This window comes from Panicum virgatum, chromosome 8N, assembly GCF_016808335.1.
Source record: "Panicum virgatum strain AP13 chromosome 8N, P.virgatum_v5, whole genome shotgun sequence".
Taxonomy (NCBI): domain Eukaryota; kingdom Viridiplantae; phylum Streptophyta; class Magnoliopsida; order Poales; family Poaceae; genus Panicum; species Panicum virgatum.
In genome coordinates, this window is record NC_053152.1 from 38,142,097 (window position 1) to 38,163,066 (window position 20,970).

The 20,970-nt window shown below is 46.0% G+C and overlaps 3 protein-coding genes and 1 long non-coding RNA gene across 7 annotated transcripts; 1 reads left to right on the top strand and 3 right to left on the bottom strand.

Moving 5' to 3' along the window:
- Positions 1-606: 606 nt before the first annotated feature.
- On the bottom strand, positions 607-2,818 carry LOC120686581. Its single transcript, XR_005680260.1, has 5 exons — positions 2,727-2,818; positions 2,482-2,648; positions 2,228-2,357; positions 1,578-2,120; positions 607-929 (listed from the first exon to the last, which is right to left on the bottom strand). It is a non-coding gene; the product is annotated as an uncharacterized LOC120686581 (long non-coding RNA).
- A 2,887-nt stretch (positions 2,819-5,705) lies between these two features.
- LOC120686943 (probable phospholipase A2 homolog 2) lies at positions 5,706-7,316 on the bottom strand. Of its 2 annotated transcripts, XM_039969140.1 has the most exons (5): positions 7,090-7,316; positions 6,705-6,901; positions 6,567-6,603; positions 6,367-6,492; positions 5,706-6,276 (listed from the first exon to the last, which is right to left on the bottom strand). In XM_039969140.1, the coding sequence occupies exons 2-5, from the start codon at positions 6,885-6,887 to the stop codon at positions 6,098-6,100; spliced, it is 525 nt and encodes a 174-aa protein (XP_039825074.1). In that variant the 5' UTR covers positions 6,888-6,901; positions 7,090-7,316; the 3' UTR covers positions 5,706-6,097. The 2 variants fall into 2 exon arrangements, with proteins under 2 accessions (XP_039825074.1, XP_039825073.1); XM_039969139.1 differs by having other exon boundaries at positions 6,705-7,315.
- Positions 7,317-10,703: 3,387 nt separating this feature from the next.
- Positions 10,704-13,942, top strand: LOC120685303 (14-3-3-like protein GF14-D). Its single transcript, XM_039967139.1, has 5 exons — positions 10,704-11,244; positions 11,920-11,998; positions 12,103-12,225; positions 13,248-13,364; positions 13,483-13,942. The coding sequence occupies exons 1-5, from the start codon at positions 10,826-10,828 to the stop codon at positions 13,543-13,545; spliced, it is 801 nt and encodes a 266-aa protein (XP_039823073.1). The 5' UTR covers positions 10,704-10,825; the 3' UTR covers positions 13,546-13,942.
- A 665-nt stretch (positions 13,943-14,607) lies between these two features.
- On the bottom strand, positions 14,608-19,090 carry LOC120685302 (adagio-like protein 3). 3 transcript variants are annotated; one of them, XM_039967136.1, is made up of 2 exons: positions 18,672-19,090; positions 14,608-16,638 (listed from the first exon to the last, which is right to left on the bottom strand). In XM_039967136.1, exons 1-2 carry the CDS (start codon positions 18,947-18,949, stop codon positions 15,051-15,053), a joined length of 1,866 nt encoding a protein of 621 aa, XP_039823070.1. In that variant the 5' UTR covers positions 18,950-19,090; the 3' UTR covers positions 14,608-15,050. The 3 variants fall into 3 exon arrangements, with proteins under 3 accessions (XP_039823070.1, XP_039823072.1, XP_039823071.1); XM_039967138.1 differs by having other exon boundaries at positions 14,608-16,690; positions 18,672-18,810; XM_039967137.1 differs by lacking the exon at positions 18,672-19,090 and adding an exon at positions 18,361-18,664 and having other exon boundaries at positions 14,608-17,789.
- Between the last annotated feature and the right edge of the window lie 1,880 nt (positions 19,091-20,970).

Below are 20,970 nucleotides of genomic sequence, written 5' to 3' on the forward strand. Positions count from 1 at the left end.
CATGAGTGAGTCTTGCTATTTATTTGCAGCTCAGGGAACGAACGGGTGCAAAAACACCAACAGCTAGGCCGCTTAGTGTGAGGAGTAAAAAGCTCAAGGTGGAGTTAACTCTTGAGCCTTACGAAGAGCACAAAACTCTTTCATCAATTCTGTAACTCTCTCCATTAGTCACATTTGATTCTCATATAACTCACGTGAGAGTAACACTACAAGAAACCATTTATTTCGTGACGGAATAATTTCGTCATAGATCGTTGAAAATTCGTCATAAAATTTTGTCCGTGACGTTTTCGAGCAGCGTCATGTATTGAGCATCACAGATTAAATCGAATGACGTTTTCTTCGAAATCGTCACAGATCAGCGCAATCTGTGACGTTTTTTTACCGTCATAAAACACTCTTAGGGCTGTGCATCCAAGCCCAGGCCCATCATCTGTGACAAAATTAAACGTCACAGATGTGTTGCCATGTGGCAGCCAGCATGGCTAGTGACGTGGATAAATGACGATGATGGCCCATTGGTTAGCAGGCCTATTTTTGAATTGAGCGAGTCAGTTGGGCCATTTTTTGAACCACTATCAAATCAAAGCCCACCAAAAAGACACATTGAAAATTGAGCCCATCAATTCAATCCAATTTCTCATACCATACACCAAAATGATCATTACAGCCCAAAATACATATCAAATTTTAGCAGCCCAAAATAAGAGATACAATCTCATGTTTACATTGAAAAGAGATACAACAGCCCAAAATACACACCAGCAACACCTACAGCACCAAAAATCGAAGCACCAGATACAAGTAGCAATTTGATTCCAGAAGCAAAGGAGCAAATGTTCCAGAGCACCAACACTCCAACAGGATCTGCAACACCAACAATAGAGCACATAGGTTTTCACGCTCAGCTTGCTCTGTAGTAATGCAACCTGCCAAGGGAAAAGAAATACTTATGATTAGTTCAATCATCTCATCAGATTTAAGTCTAAACAAAGTGACATAGCTGCTAAGGTGAATTTTGAACATTAACTCTCCACTAGTCATATTAAACCTATAGTTTCAGAAAACAAAAACTTGTTGTAATCATGTTACAAGTATAGATCCAAAATACATCAATATTCAAGAACACTATCTGACAGTAATCTCACTCACTGAAGATAAAGCATGTGCATTTGATTGTGGCAATAAAAACATAAGGTCTAAAATAACCTATAACCATTTGTAATCAGGTAATTAACTATTTGTGAATCAGGAAATCCTTGCCCCCATTCAAAAATGGCTTTCTGAATTGAGTGCCAGCTTGGTATAAGTGGCAAACTTTCACCAAGCAAAAAGGAAAATAACTGTGTTAGGGAACCTGAATTTGGAATTGTGTTCAATCATTCTGCATAAAGAAATATTATCTTCAGAATCACTAACCTTAAATGGACTCATGGTAGTGTGTATGAAAGCTAGTATGGTGTTGTAGCAGAAACATAATAGTAAGGAGAACCAAGGATAGCATACTCCATGATTTTGCATTGCTCAGCGACGCATGCAGATGATTGATTATTGCTGTAATTTACATGCTAAGTTACCTAGATGAATTGAAACAATGGTGTGACACCTCTTCTTGGCAGCCTCAGCATGAATGTCCTGCAATCACATACTGCTGCATATCACAACCTCTGAACTTTCGTTTAATGTCAAGTGGCCATTATATGAAATCAATTATACACAAGTACTACATCCCATCCTAACTGTAGTTCTTGACTATAAGCAACCAGGCATGGTAAATACCATTATCTACAACTGAAGTGATACTTTATAAATCCTATGTAATAACAGTCCTATGGTGCAAAATCCATCCTGAATTAGACTACTATATCTTGTCAAAAGATGGAAAACACATACATGAACTCAATTCAAATGCACTGATACGCAGTCCATTGCCAATTAGGATATACTAGACCACATTAGGATAAAATAAATAAACAAAAAAGCTCATGAAAACAATATTGCAGTGCGAGTACTAGCCTCACTTGACATAAACAATGATCAATTAGAAATCAAATTATCTTTCTTCCCTGTGTGATGACCAGCCATTCTCATCACTTGCTCCTGCACAACCTTTGCTCCATCTGCACATGGCCTCAAGCACATAATTATAATCTATGGTCACATAATTCTCATCACTCTGACTAGTAGTACTAATAGTACACCTTAAAAGATTTAACATGTCACTCACATCTGGAACATCTGCTAGTAGCTGCCTCAACAGGCTCTGGTTTTGCAACAGCGCGGATCGCAGAGAATGATTCCTGCGCCCACTGCAGCACCTGGTCGAACAGCTTGAGGTTGATGCCCCTGAGGACCTCCTGGTGGCAATCGACAAGGACCCAAAGAAAGCAATTCCACAGGATGAGAAACCGTGCCCTACTCATAAGAGCTCGTCAAAATCGAGACGCGGAATGGAATTAAGGAGATGCGAGAGGGGTATACATCGATGGTGGACTGGATCCTGGACCAGATTCGTCAACATCACGGGTCCTCTTCGCGGATTTGGGGTTGGGGGAAGATGGGAGCGAGGCATCAATCCGCCGCCGAGCCCGGGAGGACGGCACCGACGAAGCGGCGGCCGCGGATGCCTTGTGGAGGACGAAGAACGGCTGCAAGAAGAAAGGGGAAGAAACGCGTAAGGCGCCAGTTTAGCATCCATGAACGGCGGGGCCGGGAAGAAGGCGAACCTAGATATTGTTGGCGGCGGTGAGGGGAGCGTCGCCGGGGGGCGCGGCCATGGCTGGGGCGCAGACCTTGCGAACGGAACGGAACGCTGTTTCGATTCGAGGAGGACGCCGGCTCACGCGCGGGCGCCAGCGCGAGGAGGCCAGGGACGAGCGGCGGCTCCAGCGGTGGTGGAGGAGGAACCACCGGGTGATCTGAGGAGGAGGCGCGGCGGATCTGAGGGGAGGGAAGAGAGGGGGAGGGGGTTTCGGTCGGAGGAGAGCGGGGACGAGTGGAGAGCTAGGGTTTTCGATGGTGACTAGCCTTTTATACTGTTTGAGAGTGATTCTAACCATTGAATTGTCAATGAATGGTCAGAAATAACTGGGCCGGGAAGATCGAGCCAAAAACAGCCCATATCTATCTCAGTTTAATATTTTCTTTTTCTTTTTCCATTTAAAACACTCTTGTGAAGTAACTTGCAAAAAAAATATCTTGAATATCAGTACACTTTTTAAATGTATTAGACAGCATATGTTGTCATGTGGAAATTTCAAGAATTTTTGAATAGATTTAGTATTTTCTATCATTTAAATGAATTTCTACAAGCTTATCGAAAGTAATTCCAAGCTGAACTATAATGTAGTATAATGAATGGAAAAATGATATTCATGTTATTGAGTCCAATTTGAGGCATTGTTGAAGAATTGAAAGGAAAATTCGAACATCTTGTTCACGAAACATGACAACGAACGTGCACGCCAAATAGGTTTTAAATTCTATAAAAATCAAACGAAGTCTGAAAATTATGAGATTTGTCAGGATATCATACATGGAGGCTGTGATAAAAAATTGAGCAGGTTTCGTAAAAATTGTCACGTACATTGCTTACAAAACTAAGCATCTCCGAAGAAGTTCCATAGACATGAGAAGGATTCGATAAGATTTTGAGTCACAGTGATGATCGAATTAGGTTTTCACTTCAAAACTTTTTGTATAGGCAATATACATGATGGATTGTCTCAGGTAAAAGTTTGGTTATTTTTTGAGTCCGTTTGATAATTTTAAATTTTTTTGCAACTCCTGTATACTCCTAAACCCGGATACAAATAAAATGAACTCAATATGGGGACACATATCCACGAGAGGCGCAGTGGTTCGGCTTCCTCCTCTCTAACGCGGGGGCGCGGGTTCGACTAACCCATGCGCTGCATTTTTTTAATTTAGTTGGAATAAAACATGTCATACGCTGTGTTCTTCATTGCAGGGCCACGTTTCAACAGTACTATCTAAAACGTTTATTACCCAAAACAAACATCAACGAATGCTCGGCGCACTGGCTAGGGCGTCCATGTCTTCTACCGGTGACCCGGGTTCGAATACCCCTCACTCAATACACCTCTTTTTTTCTCCAAATTTAGCTCTGTTGTGCGATCTAGTATAAATAAAATTTAACGAATTAATATAAGGATAACGAAGTGATAGCTCAGTGGTTATTGCTTTGCTCCTTCAAGCCCGCAGTCCTCGTTCGACTCTCGCTCGGGACATGCTATTTTGGTTTTCTTTTTTGTATTGTTTTTTCCCTTTTATTTACCACAAGCGCGCAAGTGGGAGGCTGCTGTTCTGGTTTTCTTATTATTTCTTGGATTGCTTTTTTTTCACTTTTACCACAAGCGCAGTTGGTAAAGGTGTGTGTTTCTTTTGCTCAACACTAGGGTTCGATTCCCATTAGCCTCAAGTTTTTTTTTCCAAATTTTGAAGCGCAGATATTAATATATAAACAGTAATACGAAAGACGCTAACATGTGATTTTGTGAAGTTTTAGAATAGTGGTATGGCGCTGTAGTCTGGTCTAAGAGACCAAGGTTCAAACGTCATATCCTCTCATTTTTCCTATTTTTTTATCTTTATTTTTTTTGGTGAGCGGCTGTTTGGCTTTTTTATCAACAATTTACTCTCCTAATCACATATTGGTTTTTTATCCTCTCCTAATCCCTGTGCGAGGCCTTTTTTTCTTTTTATATTTTTGATTTCTCACCTTGTGATGCCTTTTTTATTTTTCCTTTTGTATTTTTGTTTTCTCACCTTGTGCTATGATAGTAATTCTAAATTTATTAATTGCGACGGATTTGCTAAAACGTCACAGGTTTTGGGCTCATTCATGACGAAATCAATAAACCATCACTGTGTTATGGGCCTTATAGACATAGTTGCAGATCCGTGACGATATCTGAAAACGTTACGAAAATTTCGTCAAAAATCGTCACAGATTAAATGGTTTCTTATAGTGTAAGTAGTGCATGCATGGAAGAGACTCCTGTAAGGCAGTCCCAATGCAAGAAACCACCGCAGTTTTCATAGCATAGGATATCGTATCAAGAAACTACTTCTTCACATTGTAAAAATTTCTACCAACTTCAGACAAAATATGGACCAATCATCCACCATATTCCAGTATCTGCTCTCCGGATCCTCTGTGCGCGGCGGCGTGTGGGTGCGCGCTCGGCAGCCGGCAGCGTGCGGGTGCGCGCGCGAGCTGCAGCGCACCAGATCCGGAGGATGGCTTTGGGAAGCGGTCATTTCTTCCTAATGGGTTTTCTCTCGTTTCTTTGCGTCTTGATACTAGAGACGACGTCGTTTCTTCCTGAGGAAACGATTTCTATCTCTCTCCGTGATAACTGCTTTGACACATCAGCAAACATCTGCAAATGAGTGAGCTGTCACCGTAGTTAATAGAGATAGAAACAGCTATAAATGCCGCGTTGGGACTGCCCTTAGCTCTCCATTAGCTAGCATTTAACTTGGCTCGTTAGAAGATGAAACATCTTCCAACCAACGTTAATAGCATTGAGTTTCAGTCATGCCATGACATGCACACACTGCATCGGCTCAGCGCACAAAATATTTACTCCCAGCGGCAATTAGTGTGTCAAAATCAATCCCATGCATCATGCACCACACACGTTACTTCTGGCCATAATTAGCATTCTCAAAGCGCAATATTTAATATGGATTTTAGAATTTGTTTGATTTAATTAAATAAAATATGAGCCAAGCCCATATTAAATCTAACACAGGCGACGGGAGCCCACCAGTTATATGGACTGGACGCCCCTGATCAGGGCGCATCAAGGAGTCTGGCATGATATTTGGATCAGGCCTGGAGATCAACTCCAACAAAACCATGCTTGATCTAAATCGCACTGTATCTGATCTTTACAGATTGGGGAGAAAAAAAAGAAAAGAGAAAAGGGACGAGACGACGACAACCACGTCGTCCGAGTCGTCTACACGTACGTACACCAGCCTTTTTTTAAGCCACCGGCTCCAGCCACCGCTTTCCCTTTCGACCGCCTGCGCGTGTCCGCGTCAGCCACGTCACCCTGCTGTCAGGCTACGGCCTGTGGAGGATGCCCTTGGCGTACACGGCGGCCTCCACGACGGAGGCGATCTCGTCGGCGACCTCCGTCGCGTTGCACTGGTTCCCCTCGAACGTCGTCGCCGCCGCCGCCGGCCTCGCCGCCGCCACGCAGTCCAGCAGGCTCTGGTTGCACCATGTGTTCAGGTAGTCGTCTGCGCCGTCACTCCAAGCCAAGAACACAGATGAGCATTGAGCAGAACGAAAAGCAAAGGTTAATCTATCGTTCAATCATCTTTGCGTACCGTCGGTGGCCTGGACGCAGGCGTCGTGGGCCGCGCAGCAGGCGTCGAGGGCGTCGCAGGGGGCCTCGCCGGGGCACCCCGTGTAGGAGACGCCGCAGTACTTGCCGTAGCGCATCAGCGGCGCCGCTGGCAGCAGAGAATTCAGACCTCTATCGCTCATCGATTCAGAGAATTCAGACAGGGAGGGAGAACGAACGAACCTGCGCAGTGCTCGGACTCGCAAGTCCGGCTGCACTCCTGCGGAAGGATGACGACACGGCGCAGCCACACGATGAGTGTCGATTTCAACTGACGATGGAGATCTAGCTGATTAGGTGTCTAGGTAGGATCATACGTACCGATGCCGCGTCGCCGCCGAAGATGCTGGCGGCGGCAGGCGAGTGGCCGCCGGCGGCGGCGAGCAGCACGAGGAGAAGAACAAGACGACAAGGAGGAGGAGAAAGGCGGCGGCGGCGACCGCTACCGCTACGCCGCAGCTGCAGGGGACCACGGCCGGCGAGCTCGCTGCTGCTGAATTCCATTCGCGTCGTCTTCTCTGCGATTGATTCGGCCAAGGAATGAATGAACGAACTATTGATTGGGTGGTCGCTTGCAGAAGGTTTGAGTGTGAGGCTATATGGACTGACGCCATGGCGCGATGAGAGTTTGGTGGCTTTGGTTGGGAAAATCTGCAATTCCAAGCAGTTCCAAACAGAATCATGACGGCTCATCAGAGAACCTCACCTTAACCTTCACAGGATCAGTACTTGCGAGTTTATCTACATGCATGGAAGCATGGTCGATAACGTTTGCAGCTTACTGATCCGGGTCCTTTTGTTCTATTCCCTATTATAAGCAGCCGTTTGCTTAAATCTAAACAAGCTGATCCGGTGTGATCTGTGTTAGCTCAACCGCATGAGCTGAGTAGCTGACCAATGCCTCTAGGCCACAGGGTGGTTGTCTGCCCCCGGCGATCCCGATCCCAGCATGACCACTTGTGCTTGGAGACTTGCCAGGGTACGCATCCATGCCCAGGCCCAGGCCGGGCACTTTTTCAGGAGAGACCCAGCTGCCAACTCGGTCATCCCGTGACAAACAAGAGCTACCAAATTGTGAAGGGAGGTGACTGATCCAGTTGCCTAGCTAGTTGCATGGCAGTGCTCCTGCGGGGTTTTTTCAAAAATAGTTGCATGGCATTGGGGACACCAAGTCTGGGTTAGCTTGGCCGTTCCTTCCCTTGGCAAGAAACCAAAAACGGTGCCAAAAAATTGCTGTTAGGCTAGCAGAAACTTTGCCTAATAATGTTGACGACCGAAGTACATGGGCCTGGTGTGAGCCACATTTGAACACTAACCCAAACTGGGCTACTTTCCTGCGCTGCGTGGGCCTTTTAATTTCTTTCACCTTCTTCGAGTAACAATACAACGGGCCTCTCGATCCAATCCTCAATGTATTTTTTTTTTCATCGGAAGCACGTAAAAGGTGGCATTGATTCTCATTATCTCGATTATTTCAAAAAAAAAATCTCATTATCTCAGATCGCCTAAATTAAAATTAAGCACGTGCTTTTCTTATTGCTATTAGAATTCGTTCAATCCATGATGTTGTTCACAACAGTATTTATAAAAGGAAAATTTTACAAAATGCTTGGAGAGGCGTGGAGAGGCGCTTTGTGTGTCCATAATTCGTAGGCCCAATACCAGTTGTTTTCCTTGATATAAATCAGATATGAGACACTTTTTTGTGTCTTTCTAAAAAAATAATAATATGAGGAAATGTGTTGAAAGGCATCAACGAGGAGGTGTTGGGAGACATTAGATGTGTTTGTGGACGTGTTGTCAGTCAAAACCCACCGGCGAGCAGCGACGGGCAACATGAAGAGCCGAGAGGTTGCTGGGGCGCTGGAAGGCAGGCACTGCTCCCTCGTCGACGGCCCGCAATTCCGTCACGCGCCCGGAGGTTTTGTGGAAAACCGGGCGTGCCACCTGACCTATACCCGATCAGGAGGGTGCAGACGTGCTCCGAACAGTTTCCTGCATACAAAGACACGTGTAAACGTAAGTCTGAGCCGTGGTCGGCTCCCCGGGACGACTCTTGCATCGGCTTTAAAGAGCCGATCGAGTCCCGGTGTCAGATGGGATCTGATTGTATCCAGATATGATAAATAAAGCAAATAACTATAAAACTGCTTCAATTAAATCTAATTGATCTAATCCACGATAGTAACAGCTTCACTGCTAGATCAGAACATCCTACACGTGACTAGGCCTAGCGAACATAACAGACAACTAAACCACAACCCAAAACAGAGGCCTAAGAACTAGTAAGAGCCGATTCCCGGAACAATCCCTATCAAGGCTAAGATAAAGCATCTATTACACCACCGGATCATCCAATCCGTTTGCAAGGCCTAACCTAGCAGATATTACGCCAACTCTTAAGATAAGAGCAAACCATAACAGATCAGATCTACTAGACATAAAAGAAGCAAGATGTTGTCTCTGTGCGACTAGTTCTATGCGATAAGAACTAGCGTGAGATTGAAACGTGACTGCACAGAGACAACATGATATTCGCAGATGATAAGCAACGAAGCACAACAGATCTACTAAAAGCCATGCTACGAACATCATGATAACTAGTATTACTCGCCATCAAAAACGCTTCAGTACGAGTAATACCAAGGTAAAAGTAAAAACAATACTGCCCTGATCGCAAGAAGCGATCAGGGCAGCATGGCGCTTATTTGGATGAAAACCCTAGGATTAGGGGTGGCGATGCGCCGAGAGTTGTTGTTTGCGAGTCGTAATGACGCTCTCCTTTACGAATAACAAAGGATACATATTTATAGTTCGGAGACTTGGGAAACAATCTAAACTAATCTTGTCCCGATCGGACTCTATCTCTAATCTTAAACTGAATCTAAGGATACATGGCCCATGTGGCCCAGATGCTCACGCAGGAGCCGATTTACAAGTCTTCTTAGTCTTCTGCTTTAAGTCCATCTTGATTTCGGCCCATAAATTAACCCTATGGCGATAACAGGACGGTGGACCCATATGTGGCGTAACACCTCCCAATGCCTCCAAAGTTAAGAGAATATGTATTCATGGCAATTTCTTTTTTGTAGTTTTTTAATCAAAGATAAAAGGGTGAATTCATAATTATAGTCAGATGCTTTTTTAAAAAAATGAAAAGATGACCATTCTTATTAGGATGTACTGTACTATATATCCTAGTGCTAAGTATTTGCTTGGCTTTGTTTGTAAAAGCTCAATCTTCCAAAGAAATGGCACCTCCAGTGTACTAGTGTACGGGCCCAACAAAAGGTTACCGTTGTGGTTGTTGTGTAGGCGGCCTCGAAAAATGCCGTCGTGATGGACCTCGCTCAGGCCTCAAGGAGAAACTTTGGATGCTTGAGAGATCGATCCAACACACTCTCCTCCCAGAAAAGAAAAAAAGAGAGATCCAACACGACCTGCTGCTATCTTGTCCTCTCAAAAAAAAAAAGTTGCTATCTCGATGAAAACAATGCAGATGAAAACAGTACATATTTGCAACTCATCTATCTTTTTGTTTCGAAAAAAGTACTGTAAAAAATATGTACCGCACAAACCCATGTAGACTACGGAGGTAAATAAATATAAATAATCATTTTTCCCAAAAAAACAATACTGAGGCCCTGTTTAGTTCTCCCCGTAAACACAAAAAAAACCGTAAACACAAAATTTTGCGAAGGAATTATACTAATTTGAAGTACTAAATGAAGTCTATTTATGAAATTTTTTTCATGAATGGGCTGTAAATCGTGAAACGATTCTAATGAGGCTACTTAATCCATGATTTGTAACAGTAATGCTACAGTAATCATACGCTATATATTGATTAATCATGAATTAATTAGCATCATTAGATTCGTCTCACGATTTACAACCCATTTGTGTAAAAAGTTTTACAAATAAATTTCATTTAGTACTTTAAATTAGCTAGATTCCTTTTCAAAATTTTTTTGCGTTTACACGTGATTCTAACCCAGACAGCAGCACGGGCGAAGCTTCACCTCCCAATCCCATCCCATCCCCCCAAGATTGACCGCCCAAGCCTCCCCACCTCCCGTTCCCCGCCCGCGCCGCGACCGCACACCGCGCACCGCTCCGACCACCCGCTCCCCGCCACGTGTCCCGCCGACCACGCCCCCTCCACCCGCTCCCCGCCGCACACGGGGCAACACGCCCTCCCCCCCCCCCCGCACCGCTCCCCCCGCCGCGTTCCCCGCGCTCTTGACCGCCACGTCATCCCCCTGATGCGCGGGCCCCGCCCGGGGGGCCGCGGCCTCCTCAAATGCCCCCCCGCGCCGGCCTCCCCCGCCCCACCTCCGCACAACCGCGTCCGCTTCCCCCCCGCCACAGGAGATCCCCTGCGCCCGCCGCATCCCTGTAGCCGCCCCTGCTGCCGCCGGCGAGCCCGATCCGCAGCCGCCATGTCGCCGTCGGAGCCGACGCGTGAGGAGAGCGTGTACATGGCGAAGCTGGCGGAGCAGGCGGAGCGGTACGAGGAGATGGTGGAGTTCATGGAGCGCGTGGCGCGCTCGGCGGGCGGCGCCGGCGGCGGGGAGGAGCTCTCCGTCGAGGAGCGCAACCTGCTGTCCGTCGCCTACAAGAACGTCATCGGCGCCCGCAGGGCCTCGTGGCGGATCATCTCCTCCATCGAGCAGAAGGAGGAGGGCCGCGGGAACGAGGCCCACGCCGCCTCCATCCGCGCCTACCGCTCCAAGATCGAGGCCGAGCTCGCCCGCATCTGCGACGGCATCCTCGCGCTCCTCGACTCCCACCTCGTCCCCTCCGCCGGCGCCGCCGAGTCCAAGGTCTTCTACCTCAAGATGAAGGGAGACTACCACAGGTATGTACACACCATTTCCTAAGGGAGATCTGGCCCTTTTATGATTCGATCTGTGTGCGGAGCGGCCGTTCTTGGTGGATCAACGCGGAATGATGGAGGGCGGAGGTTTGGCATAGTTTATTTATGAGATCCTGATGTATTGGGGTGTTCGCGAGGTGATTAGTGGGGGATTTGTGTCCTTATTTATTGCTGATGATTATATGGGGGGCACGATCTGATTTCCAGCCTCTGTACATGGGCCACGAAGTGGTGAGTGGCGAAGTAAAAATTAAGATCTGATTACGGATGTTTTGTGTGGGGGCGGTGATAGGGATCTGGGTTCTTGGTGACGATTAGGTCAAAGTTTAAGGTGTGGTCGTTTTTTGTTTGAAATTTGTGTGGTTTAGGTTCGTGATATTGGTGGTAGAAAGTCAAGAAAGCTAAATTAGATTCTGATGTTTGTGACGTTTGAGTGAGGGGTATTCACCCTCTTTTCTTGATGAGGCATGCTGTAGTTGGAATTGATGAATTTGTTTATATGACTGGTGTAGCTGTGTGGTTACGGACTTACACTTTAAAAGTCTGCTTATATGATGGTGTTGCTGTGCTGTTTTCCATGGGAGATGACTGATGATTATAGTTGTAATATGCAGTGCTTATCTTGGTATTTGAATCCTCATCATGATGGTTTTGCAGGTACCTTGCCGAGTTCAAGTCAGGCGCGGAGAGGAAGGAAGCTGCAGAGAGCACCATGAATGCTTACAAAGCTGCCCAGGTTGGACATCTAACGAAAACCAACCCGATTTTGTGAACATGTTGATAGACAGAGCATATCTTGCATATTAGGATTCATTATTGGTGTTGCTTTTTGTGCTGTAGGATATTGCCCTCGCAGATCTGGCTCCAACCCACCCCATCAGGCTTGGCCTGGCGCTCAACTTCTCGGTGTTCTACTATGAGATCCTTAACTCCCCTGACCGTGCTTGCAACCTTGCCAAGCAGGTCTGCTTCTGCTCCCTTTGTCTCCCTTTACTGGCATGTGGGATCTCGTTGTATGTGTTCTAGATCTTCATTGTTGGACTGTTTGCTGAGCACATCAACAATACCCATCTCACCATTTCATTTGTTGGCCATTAAGATTGGATTTTCTTATTTAGTAAAAGATGATGTCAAGGAAATAATCTAGTTTTAAGCCTGTGATATATGGTGTCATGTGTTCATGGATGTCAGCCTTTTTTTTTAAAAAAAATCATGGTTGCAACCAATACTCAAAATGAAAAGGCTTAGACTGCAAGTCAGCAACATGTATGCTGAGTCTTTAATAGGAAATCACTGGCTTGTGAACTGTAGAAGTGTATTCTGAAGTACTTCATATGCCATGACAAATTTTGTGAGACTGTTCTCATAAAGAAAAGGTTTAGGGCATACAATGTGCCAGTTTTTGTTCTTCATGCATTATGCATAGCCTCTGAAACATGATCTCTTGTTCTTTTAGTAGTGTACTTAATTCGAGAGTTGTGCTAACTTTGAACTTTCTGTGTTCATGTCTCATAATCCCTCTTATTTATCTATTGTAGTTTCCATTATATTTTGTTCTGTTGTAACTAAAATGCTTCTACTGTCTTTGCTGTTCGTTCTGCACTGAACTTGATATGTCTTACTGCCTACATTATTGTCCACTTTATTCTACCAGCTTACAACCAAATGACAATTTAACCCATGTTCTGTAACAGTAGTGGAAGTCCTATAATCTTCGATACAAATGAATTCATGTCTGCCCTTCTGTGATGCCAAGACTGTTTATTATTAAGTCAGCCTAGAATACTTGGGGCATTGGCTACTTAAGATAGACAAATGCATTACTATTTGTTTCTATTCTAATTTTTAAAGTTTGATGTGTTTATTCAGAACTTAGAACATTGCTGCTCTCAACTACAGTGCAACAAAGCTCACTTGGATGTCATGATCTTTTTGGTTCCTTAACCTTTTATTTCCTGGAGTTGACTTAAATTTAATGTTTGTAGGCTTTTGATGAGGCTATCTCTGAGCTAGACAGCCTGGGTGAGGAGTCCTACAAGGACAGCACTCTGATCATGCAGCTCCTCCGTGACAACTTGACCCTATGGACATCTGACACCAATGTGAGTTCCTGTAACCCACTTGTTTTCTTAATCTCCTTAACCGTCATGTTAGTTCTCTTGTCTTTGTAAATCACCTGTCATTGCCCTCATCTGACCTTGGTACTGATTCCACCTTCAGGAGGATGGCGGTGATGAGATCAAGGAAGCTGCTGCCCCGAAGGAATCCGGGGACGGTCAGTAAGATGGATCCAAGCTCTTGACCTGATGCATCCGCTGATGTTCGGGAGCAACAAGAGCTAAAGTTCCTGGATTTCGATAGCTACCTTCTAGTATACCTACCACCACCGTCGTCGCTCTGAGATGATGATGCATTGCTGCTGTTTAATCAAGTACCCTAGATGTCTGTTATGACGCTTTGTTTCAGTTTTAAGTTGATAAAGTGATGGCTGGATGCTGGTTTTCATGCTCCAATCCCGGCCACCAGGGAAAAAAAACCTGCTCCCGTGTTGCAGCGTTGTTAGAGTGATTGCTTATGTTACTTGACCTATGGAGTATTTGACAGGCCTGCCGCCAGTAGTATTTTGTTGAGTTGACTTTGCAAGTATTGTTTGTTACTCAGCATTCTGAACTTTGAATCATCTGAAATTCTGAATGCGTGGAAGATGCTGTGGGAGTATTCTGCAAGCATGGCTCTCGGCGTTTCATCAGGTAGCTGTCCGAAAGCAGCGCGCGCGCACAAGAGGCTTTATGCCGTATGGGGCCAAGAATCTGTTGCGCGCATGTGACCAAGAGTGCTACAGGTTTGGTAGTGGCGACCAGGATTCTGAGTCCGATCAGATTGGTGTATGCTGCTGGTCCAGTAATAATCTATATGCAATCGAGTTAATTCCCTAAATGCCATTGAAAAATATAACTCATCCCTTGTATGCCACCGAATGGCATGTGGGGGATTTTTTGTGTGTCTATGCAATCCAATAATTCTGCCGTTGATGTTCAGAGCATAATCATTCAGTAATCAGTACTCTGCTTGGCTACGCTATCATGCCACTCGTTTTCGTTCTCCAGCTCATCTTTCGCGAAACCACGTCTCGCTTTTTCTATTCCAGCGTCCCCGTGTCGTCTTCACTCTTAAACGAGGATGCAGAAGTCACTTTGAGCAAGCAATTGAAGTCCACTTAGCTTATCAAACATCACTTCCAAAGAAAATCAGCCATGCCTCGTGCAACTCTGATCTCCACAGGGCATCGATATCATAAAACTAGAGCAGCGGTGGCAGCTTTGGTATATGAACTTTGATGCCAACAAGTGATAATATAGTAAATTCGATACAAATATGAGCAGATACAAGCAATGCTGGGTTACAACTTCCACACGAATTCACAATCTACTTTTTTTTTTCTTCCTTTTTCCTGGGTGGGTGGGGGGGTTCTTAAAATAAAAACCAATATATGGACCATAATAACAAATACATCTCGGATGACAACACCAAAAGTAGACTAAACTCTCCAGGACTAACCTCCTTTTTCAGACTAATTTCCACTATTTTTTTACACCAATGCAGATGCAAGAAAACATCTCGAATGACAACAACAAAGTAGACTAAACTCTCCAGGACTAACCTCTTTTTTTCAGATCAATTTCCACTACCTTTTTATACCGATGCATAATGAGGAAACATACTGAAAGTAGGTCTGAATAGCATAGGATCTAAATCAAATGCACAGCCATGCACGAAGAGATCAGAGATCACTCATCTTCATCAGGCCTGCTTGCAAGGCAAAGCTCATGGAGCTCATTCAGGATCCACTCCTCCCCGGTGTGGCCTCCCAGGACCAGAACTCTTGTTCCACCCACCACACATGTGCTGTGTCCCCAGGCGAACTTCGGTGGCTGCCCAGGGACGTTCAGTATCCTCCATGTCGGCTTCTCCTCAGCAGGGTCGATCAGGAACAGCTGTGCCGGTGAGTGCAGGCCAGCAATCGAGCCGCCAAATATGATGATTCTCCCACATGGCAGGCTCACAGCGACATGATCAAGCCTTGGCGGTGGAATGACATTTGGGAAGCCAGTTGTCGCCAGCTGCCTCCATTGGGGGCTGTCTTCACCAACATCCATCGTGTATGCGTCACTGGAACGCAGCTGGAGAGAGCCGCTCTTTGCCAGTCCACCATACATGAATAGTTTGGTTGCACCATAGACAGACAAGGTGTGACCAAGGCGGGATGGTGGAGACCAGGATGTAGGGATCTCCCTCCAAGCTGGTTTTTCCTTTGTGAGGTCAAGGAGGAAGGTGTCGCTGAGAAGAACTCCAGATTCAGTGCACCCACCTGAGACAACGAGCTTTGAACCATCCAAAGTGCATGAGCTGTGCCAAGACCGTGGCAGTGGAGGAGCCTCACTGGCAACCTCCCTCCATGTAGGCTGCTGAGCATCAAGGTCAAGGACGAAGACATCGTTGAGCAAACCTTGCTGTCCACAGCCTCCAAATACTACCAGACATGACCCATTCAGCCATGACAGAGTGTGCCCCCACCGGCCGGGTGGGGAGGCAGAGACCTTGACCCGGCGCCATTCTGGCCTTGCAGCCTCCAAGTTAAGCACAAACGTATCATCCATAGGCTGCATGTTGACTCCCTCCCCTCCAAACAGGACAAGGCGATTACCAACAGCACATGCACTGAAGTTGCAACGGGAAGGCTCCACACGTCCTCCAACAGTAAACTTTCTCCATGAGGCAGCCTCAAGGGTTGTTAGCTCTCTTGCAAGGCGACCCCATCCTAACATCTTGGTGCTTATCTCAAGTCTGACAGTGACATCTCTTCCCCAAGCGTTCTGGCAGACCATCTTCCTCAGGTGATCATTCTTGGTTAGTTCATGCATTCTGGTACAGACTGATCCAATCGATGCGACATCTCTTGGTGACAGGCGAGATAAAATGTTGTGTGCAAGAACTTCGTCTGACAATTGGTGGATACCACAGTAGTCTGAACTCTGGATTTTTGGAGTATGTTCATGAGAAGCTGAGTTCAGATCTTGAATGCTAGGCCTGTGGTTAGACTGTTGTTTATACACTGGATATGATATGTTGCTGAGATCAATGTTTGCCTCAGAGAATAGCTGGATCCCAATAACATGTGTCACAGAGCCATCATCCCCATGCATAGGAATGAGCCTTAATCTATTGTAAAGTGGAGCACCATCCTTCCGAAAATTGAGCAGCTCGCCTTGGAATTCAATCCCCTCATTGAGACATCGCCGAATCTCTGACACAATCATGGGATCAACAAGGGGATGCCGCCTTTGCGCACGTGGATCCCGAAATTGCAGGAAACGGCTGAAAGACAAGTTTGAGTGAACACAGTTCATGAGATGCTTCAATAGGCCCTCTGTCAAGTTTTTCAGTGTTAGCAATTTAAAAATTGGTACAAGAAAGAAAGATAGCAAACAAGAAAGCAAGTAGACAATATCTACTGTAAAACATTATTATCAAATATAGAAAGAACAAATATTTGTTCAGGAGCCTGGTTAGCCTAACCAAATATGAACTTCTCATTGCTTCTAGGTGGATGTTCATCATCTTTTGACATCAACAAGACAGGTTGAATGTAAACTGTCACGCTGATGATTTCTGAAGAAAAATGAATTTCAACCAGTTCCGGTACTGAAATTGTAAGCTAGATCTGATGCTAAAGGCTTAAACAACTTCAGAACGATCCAAGGATCACCTAACTTTCTATTTTACAAATGTGAAGAGTAGGAACAGGCTAGTCAGCTAGTAGTGGGTAGGCAAACCCCGCCACCAAAACTTGGTCTCAAGACAACCACCGACTCAGGTGCCCATCCAGGTTGTCATGGCCTACAAATCTTTTTCGTGTAACCACATGTCCTAGGGTTTATTCTTGCATCATTCCTTTCTCTATGTGCAAGTGGCCAACTCTAGCAGTGCACCAAAGTACCAAGCAAAATATCTCACAGGTAGCTATCAACAGGTTCTCCCCACCCTCTGCTCACCAGAAAACCAAAACAGGCTCAGCGAAAGTTGAAATGAACCTATGGACATTTCACGTTCAGGGCTCCTTTGCCATCTGAAACCCATTACTTACAATCCCAGTGAAATAGTTTACCTACAACATGAGTAAGGCAAAAACTAAATCTCATCTGCTCATTCATTATTTTAAGAGAATGTTGTCTACACGTTTTTCATCATATGCACAACCAAGATTTTTTTGCTGAACTTGTACCAATCACACATTGCTAGCCTGTTTACTCCTATTGCAACACGGACAGTGGTCCACCAAATTATTTCACTACTGTCACCATTGGCCATTACTAAGGGACAGGCGCACACCAAACTATCCCACGAAGACAAACACTCTCAGCATCACTCAAATTGACACCGTCTATCCAAATCCCATGATAGTACCACCTGCCCTTCGATTAAAGCATCACAGGATCCTAACTTCACAAACCGTCCAATCAAATTGTCTTTTGTTGACAGCCAAAATTGGCATCAACCGGTCTGACCGATCAGGCCAAGCGGTCTGACTGGTCTGGTGCTGTAGCTGATCCGGCAGGAGCCCGACCGGTCTGACCGGTGGGTCCGACCGGTCTGACCAGTCTAGGAGGAGTCCGACTGTAATTAGGGTTCTTAATAGATTTAGATCTGTAAACAGGATTTCTTGCGGGATAAGTCTTCCCCACCCTATAAATATAAAGGGTCACGGCCGATTGAGGGGACAACCCAATCGAATCTATCAAAAACATATCTTTTATCTCTTTACCTTTACCCTACTTTTCCAACCTCGACATGCTGTTCTTCTCTCGTCTCCATGGCGTTTGAGGACGCCCTAGCTGGCCTACCGAGCCTAGGACAACCCTACACGCGCTTGCCCCGACGGGGTCCCTCCCGGGCTAGCGTTCGTAGGATCGTCGCCGTTCTGCACGGCGGTCCCTCTGACCGGTCTGACCGCTCCACGCAGAAGGTGCTGCAAGGAGCCCCTCTTCGCACCGCACGATCTAGCGCGTTCGTGTGTTGACCGAGATTTGCGTCTAACACCTTGCTACATTCTGAAATCGTACTAACAACGAAGCACTACCCATTCCTGCCTTTGCTGCATGTGTCGTGACGACACGCATCGATTGAACTGAAAAATCGCGGATCTAATACGAATGTGTGGTGGTCCGTAAGGACACTGAAATCCAAAGAGGGCCGCACTGCACCGATGCTCGTCAAAATCCCAGACTGACTCGCACAAGCGGCGGCTCATGGCTCCCGCTCGCGCGTGGCACCAGGCAAGCGGCATTCTCCTGCACAGCAAGCAGAGGAAAACGGAGGAGGGAACCGAGAGGAAGGTTCGGCGTACTGACCAGTTGCGCCCGAGCACCTCGTGGGCGCGGTACCCCGTGGCGGCCTCGAAGGCGGCGTTGACGTAGATGACGGGGAAGTCGGCCTCCGCCGCGTCCGCCACCACGATCGCCGCCGCCCGCTGCTCCTCCCCGACCCCCGCCGCCGGCGCCCCCCACGCCCACCCCTCCTCCTCCTCCCCGTCCACCTCCATCCCCTCCTCCCCTTCCTCCACCTCCTCCTCCCCGTCCTCCTCCCACAGCCTCATCCGCTTCACCGCCACCACGCCGTCGTCGAACATGCCAAGCCGCGCACCCCTCTCCTCTCCTCTGCTCTCCTCTCTCTCTCTCTCTCTCTCTCTCTCTGTCTCTCTGGCCTCCTCTCTCTCCTCGGCGAGCGCGCCCGTGGTTTGGCTTGGTCTGGTGCGGGAGGAAATGGGAGATTCTGCGTGGGCGGCGAGATATTTCGGCGAGTGGTTTTTATCTTGCGCGGGGGGAGCGCAGGGAAAGGGGCACGCGGTTGCTTGTTATTTACGGGATCTGCCACGCGGGTGGCGTGGGGTCCGGGCGAAAATATCTGCCGCTGAGGCGGCAAGGTGGGCCCCGGCGGGAAGGGGGGCGGCGCTGGGTGGGAGGGTGGGGCCCCTCGTGGGATCCTTTCCCCACGGTGCACGTGGTTTCCTTCGCTTCGCAGTGAAGTGTGCTCCCATAGATACCGTTTTTCTCAGTGGAATACGTACCGTTTTATTTTTGCTTATTGCCTAGTAACTTTTTTTTTTGCGAATGGTGGCATGATACTATTAAAATTTTCTTAGTCTTCACTATCATGATGGTATTTTTTACCTAGTAGTATAAAATTGCCATTGCCGGGTAAGTTGTGGTAACTAAGAGATGTGAGGTAGTTTATCACAACTTAATTATTACATTGCATTTACGTTTTTGGTAAACCACCTTGCTAGTAGCCCGGGAAGAGTGTCAGTCATTCATCAGCTAGAGAAAATGTCCTCTTTCATTGGGTTTGGTTTCTCACATGTCACTCAAAAGTTGACGTCTTTGGCCAAAACTTCTTGTGTTTCATTTACTGTGGATGGTTACTTTTATGAAAAAAGAACATGCCAAGTAGTTGTAAAGTACCATTCAAAAACTTTGTCAATTATTTAATTCTTTTTCTATTTTAGTTGATACGAAAGCCCAAACATTTTAAGACCCAAACAACCCTACCTTATTTTAAGTCACTCTCCTTTAAATCCATTTAAGTAGTTGAGATCCAAACGGGCCTAACTTATAGGAACTAAAATGAATTGGAGAGTCATAAATCCATAAGTCACTAAGTCACTCAAGGGTAGCTTAAAGTGACTTGTCTGGCCTCTTTCCACCCCTACCCCCTACACCAAGGGTACCATATTAGCATTAATTAGGGGCACAATAGTCTTTCGGATAAGCCGCAGCTGGATTACTGTGGCTACAGTAATTTGTCTCACAAAGGAAACCAACCGCTGGTGCTGGGGCTGGCTAGCCCAGCCAGCCGAACAGGCAGTTTATTTCACAGCATTAAAGCATTTTATTCACTATAACAAAGTAGAAATTGATTTAAGGAAAGTGACTTAAAATAAGTCACCAATATAAAATCAGGGAGTGATTTATGCTAACCAAACAGGGCCTAAGCAAAGAGTTTGTCATGTTGCCATCAGGTTTTCTTTATAGTTAATTTTATCGATTATAGATAAATGATGCATGCTTACAATAATGACAAAATTGATAGCCCCTTCATAGCTGCTAGTATTCAGAAAACAACAAGGCATGTCTAACAAAGCCCCAACCCAATAAAGATTTGTGGTGGTTAGAGTGCTAGACTATGCTTATCATATACTCAAATGCACTCATGTACTACTTTCCATGTCCTATATATTTGCGCACCTATAACACAAATCTCCTTATCTCTTGTCGTAGTCAACGGAGAAGTGCCAAACAATTTCTTGTCATGGTCAACGACTCAAGCATAACGATCTTTGCAGCCTAAATATACACATGAAAAATCATACCACGTCAGTAGAAATAATTTTAGTCATGTACCCTACCAAGTCATCGAGATTTTCCATAACAGATCTTCCCAAGGGACATTCTTTCATTTTTTTTTCCTTTTTCTAAAGAAAAGAGAGCGAGGAAAAGAGGCTATGGACGCACAAAGCCAAGCGGCAAGCCAGGAATCCAGAACCTTCCGTCTGTGGCGCCAAAAATCCAAAATATCCCCCAACAACACCACCGGAGGGCAGAACCGTCACCCGGCGACCTCCTCAAATAAAAATATCGTGCCGCCCGCTCG

What these genes read in the sequence shown, in the direction of transcription:
- LOC120686943 (XM_039969139.1), bottom strand. Translation starts at nt 7,076, where the DNA reads ATGAGCCGTCATGATTCTGTTTGGAACTGCTTGGAATTGCAGATTTTC. An exon ending in TCGGCGGCGACGCGGCATCG is followed by an intron (nt 6,604 to 6,704) that starts GTACGTATGATC and finishes ATCCTTCCGCAG; the next exon opens with GAGTGCAGCCGGACTTGCGA. An exon ending in CGAGTCCGAGCACTGCGCAG is followed by an intron (nt 6,493 to 6,566) that starts GTTCGTTCGTTC and finishes CTCTGCTGCCAG; the next exon opens with CGGCGCCGCTGATGCGCTAC.
- LOC120685303 (XM_039967139.1), top strand. Translation starts at nt 10,826, where the DNA reads ATGTCGCCGTCGGAGCCGACGCGTGAGGAGAGCGTGTACATGGCGAAG. An exon ending in CTTGCAACCTTGCCAAGCAG is followed by an intron (nt 12,226 to 13,247) that starts GTCTGCTTCTGC and finishes TAATGTTTGTAG; the next exon opens with GCTTTTGATGAGGCTATCTC. An exon ending in TATGGACATCTGACACCAAT is followed by an intron (nt 13,365 to 13,482) that starts GTGAGTTCCTGT and finishes TTCCACCTTCAG; the next exon opens with GAGGATGGCGGTGATGAGAT.
- LOC120685302 (XM_039967136.1), bottom strand. Translation starts at nt 18,949, where the DNA reads ATGTTCGACGACGGCGTGGTGGCGGTGAAGCGGATGAGGCTGTGGGAG. An exon ending in GAGGTGCTCGGGCGCAACTG is followed by an intron (nt 16,639 to 18,671) that starts GTCAGTACGCCG and finishes CTTGTCTTTCAG; the next exon opens with CCGTTTCCTGCAATTTCGGG.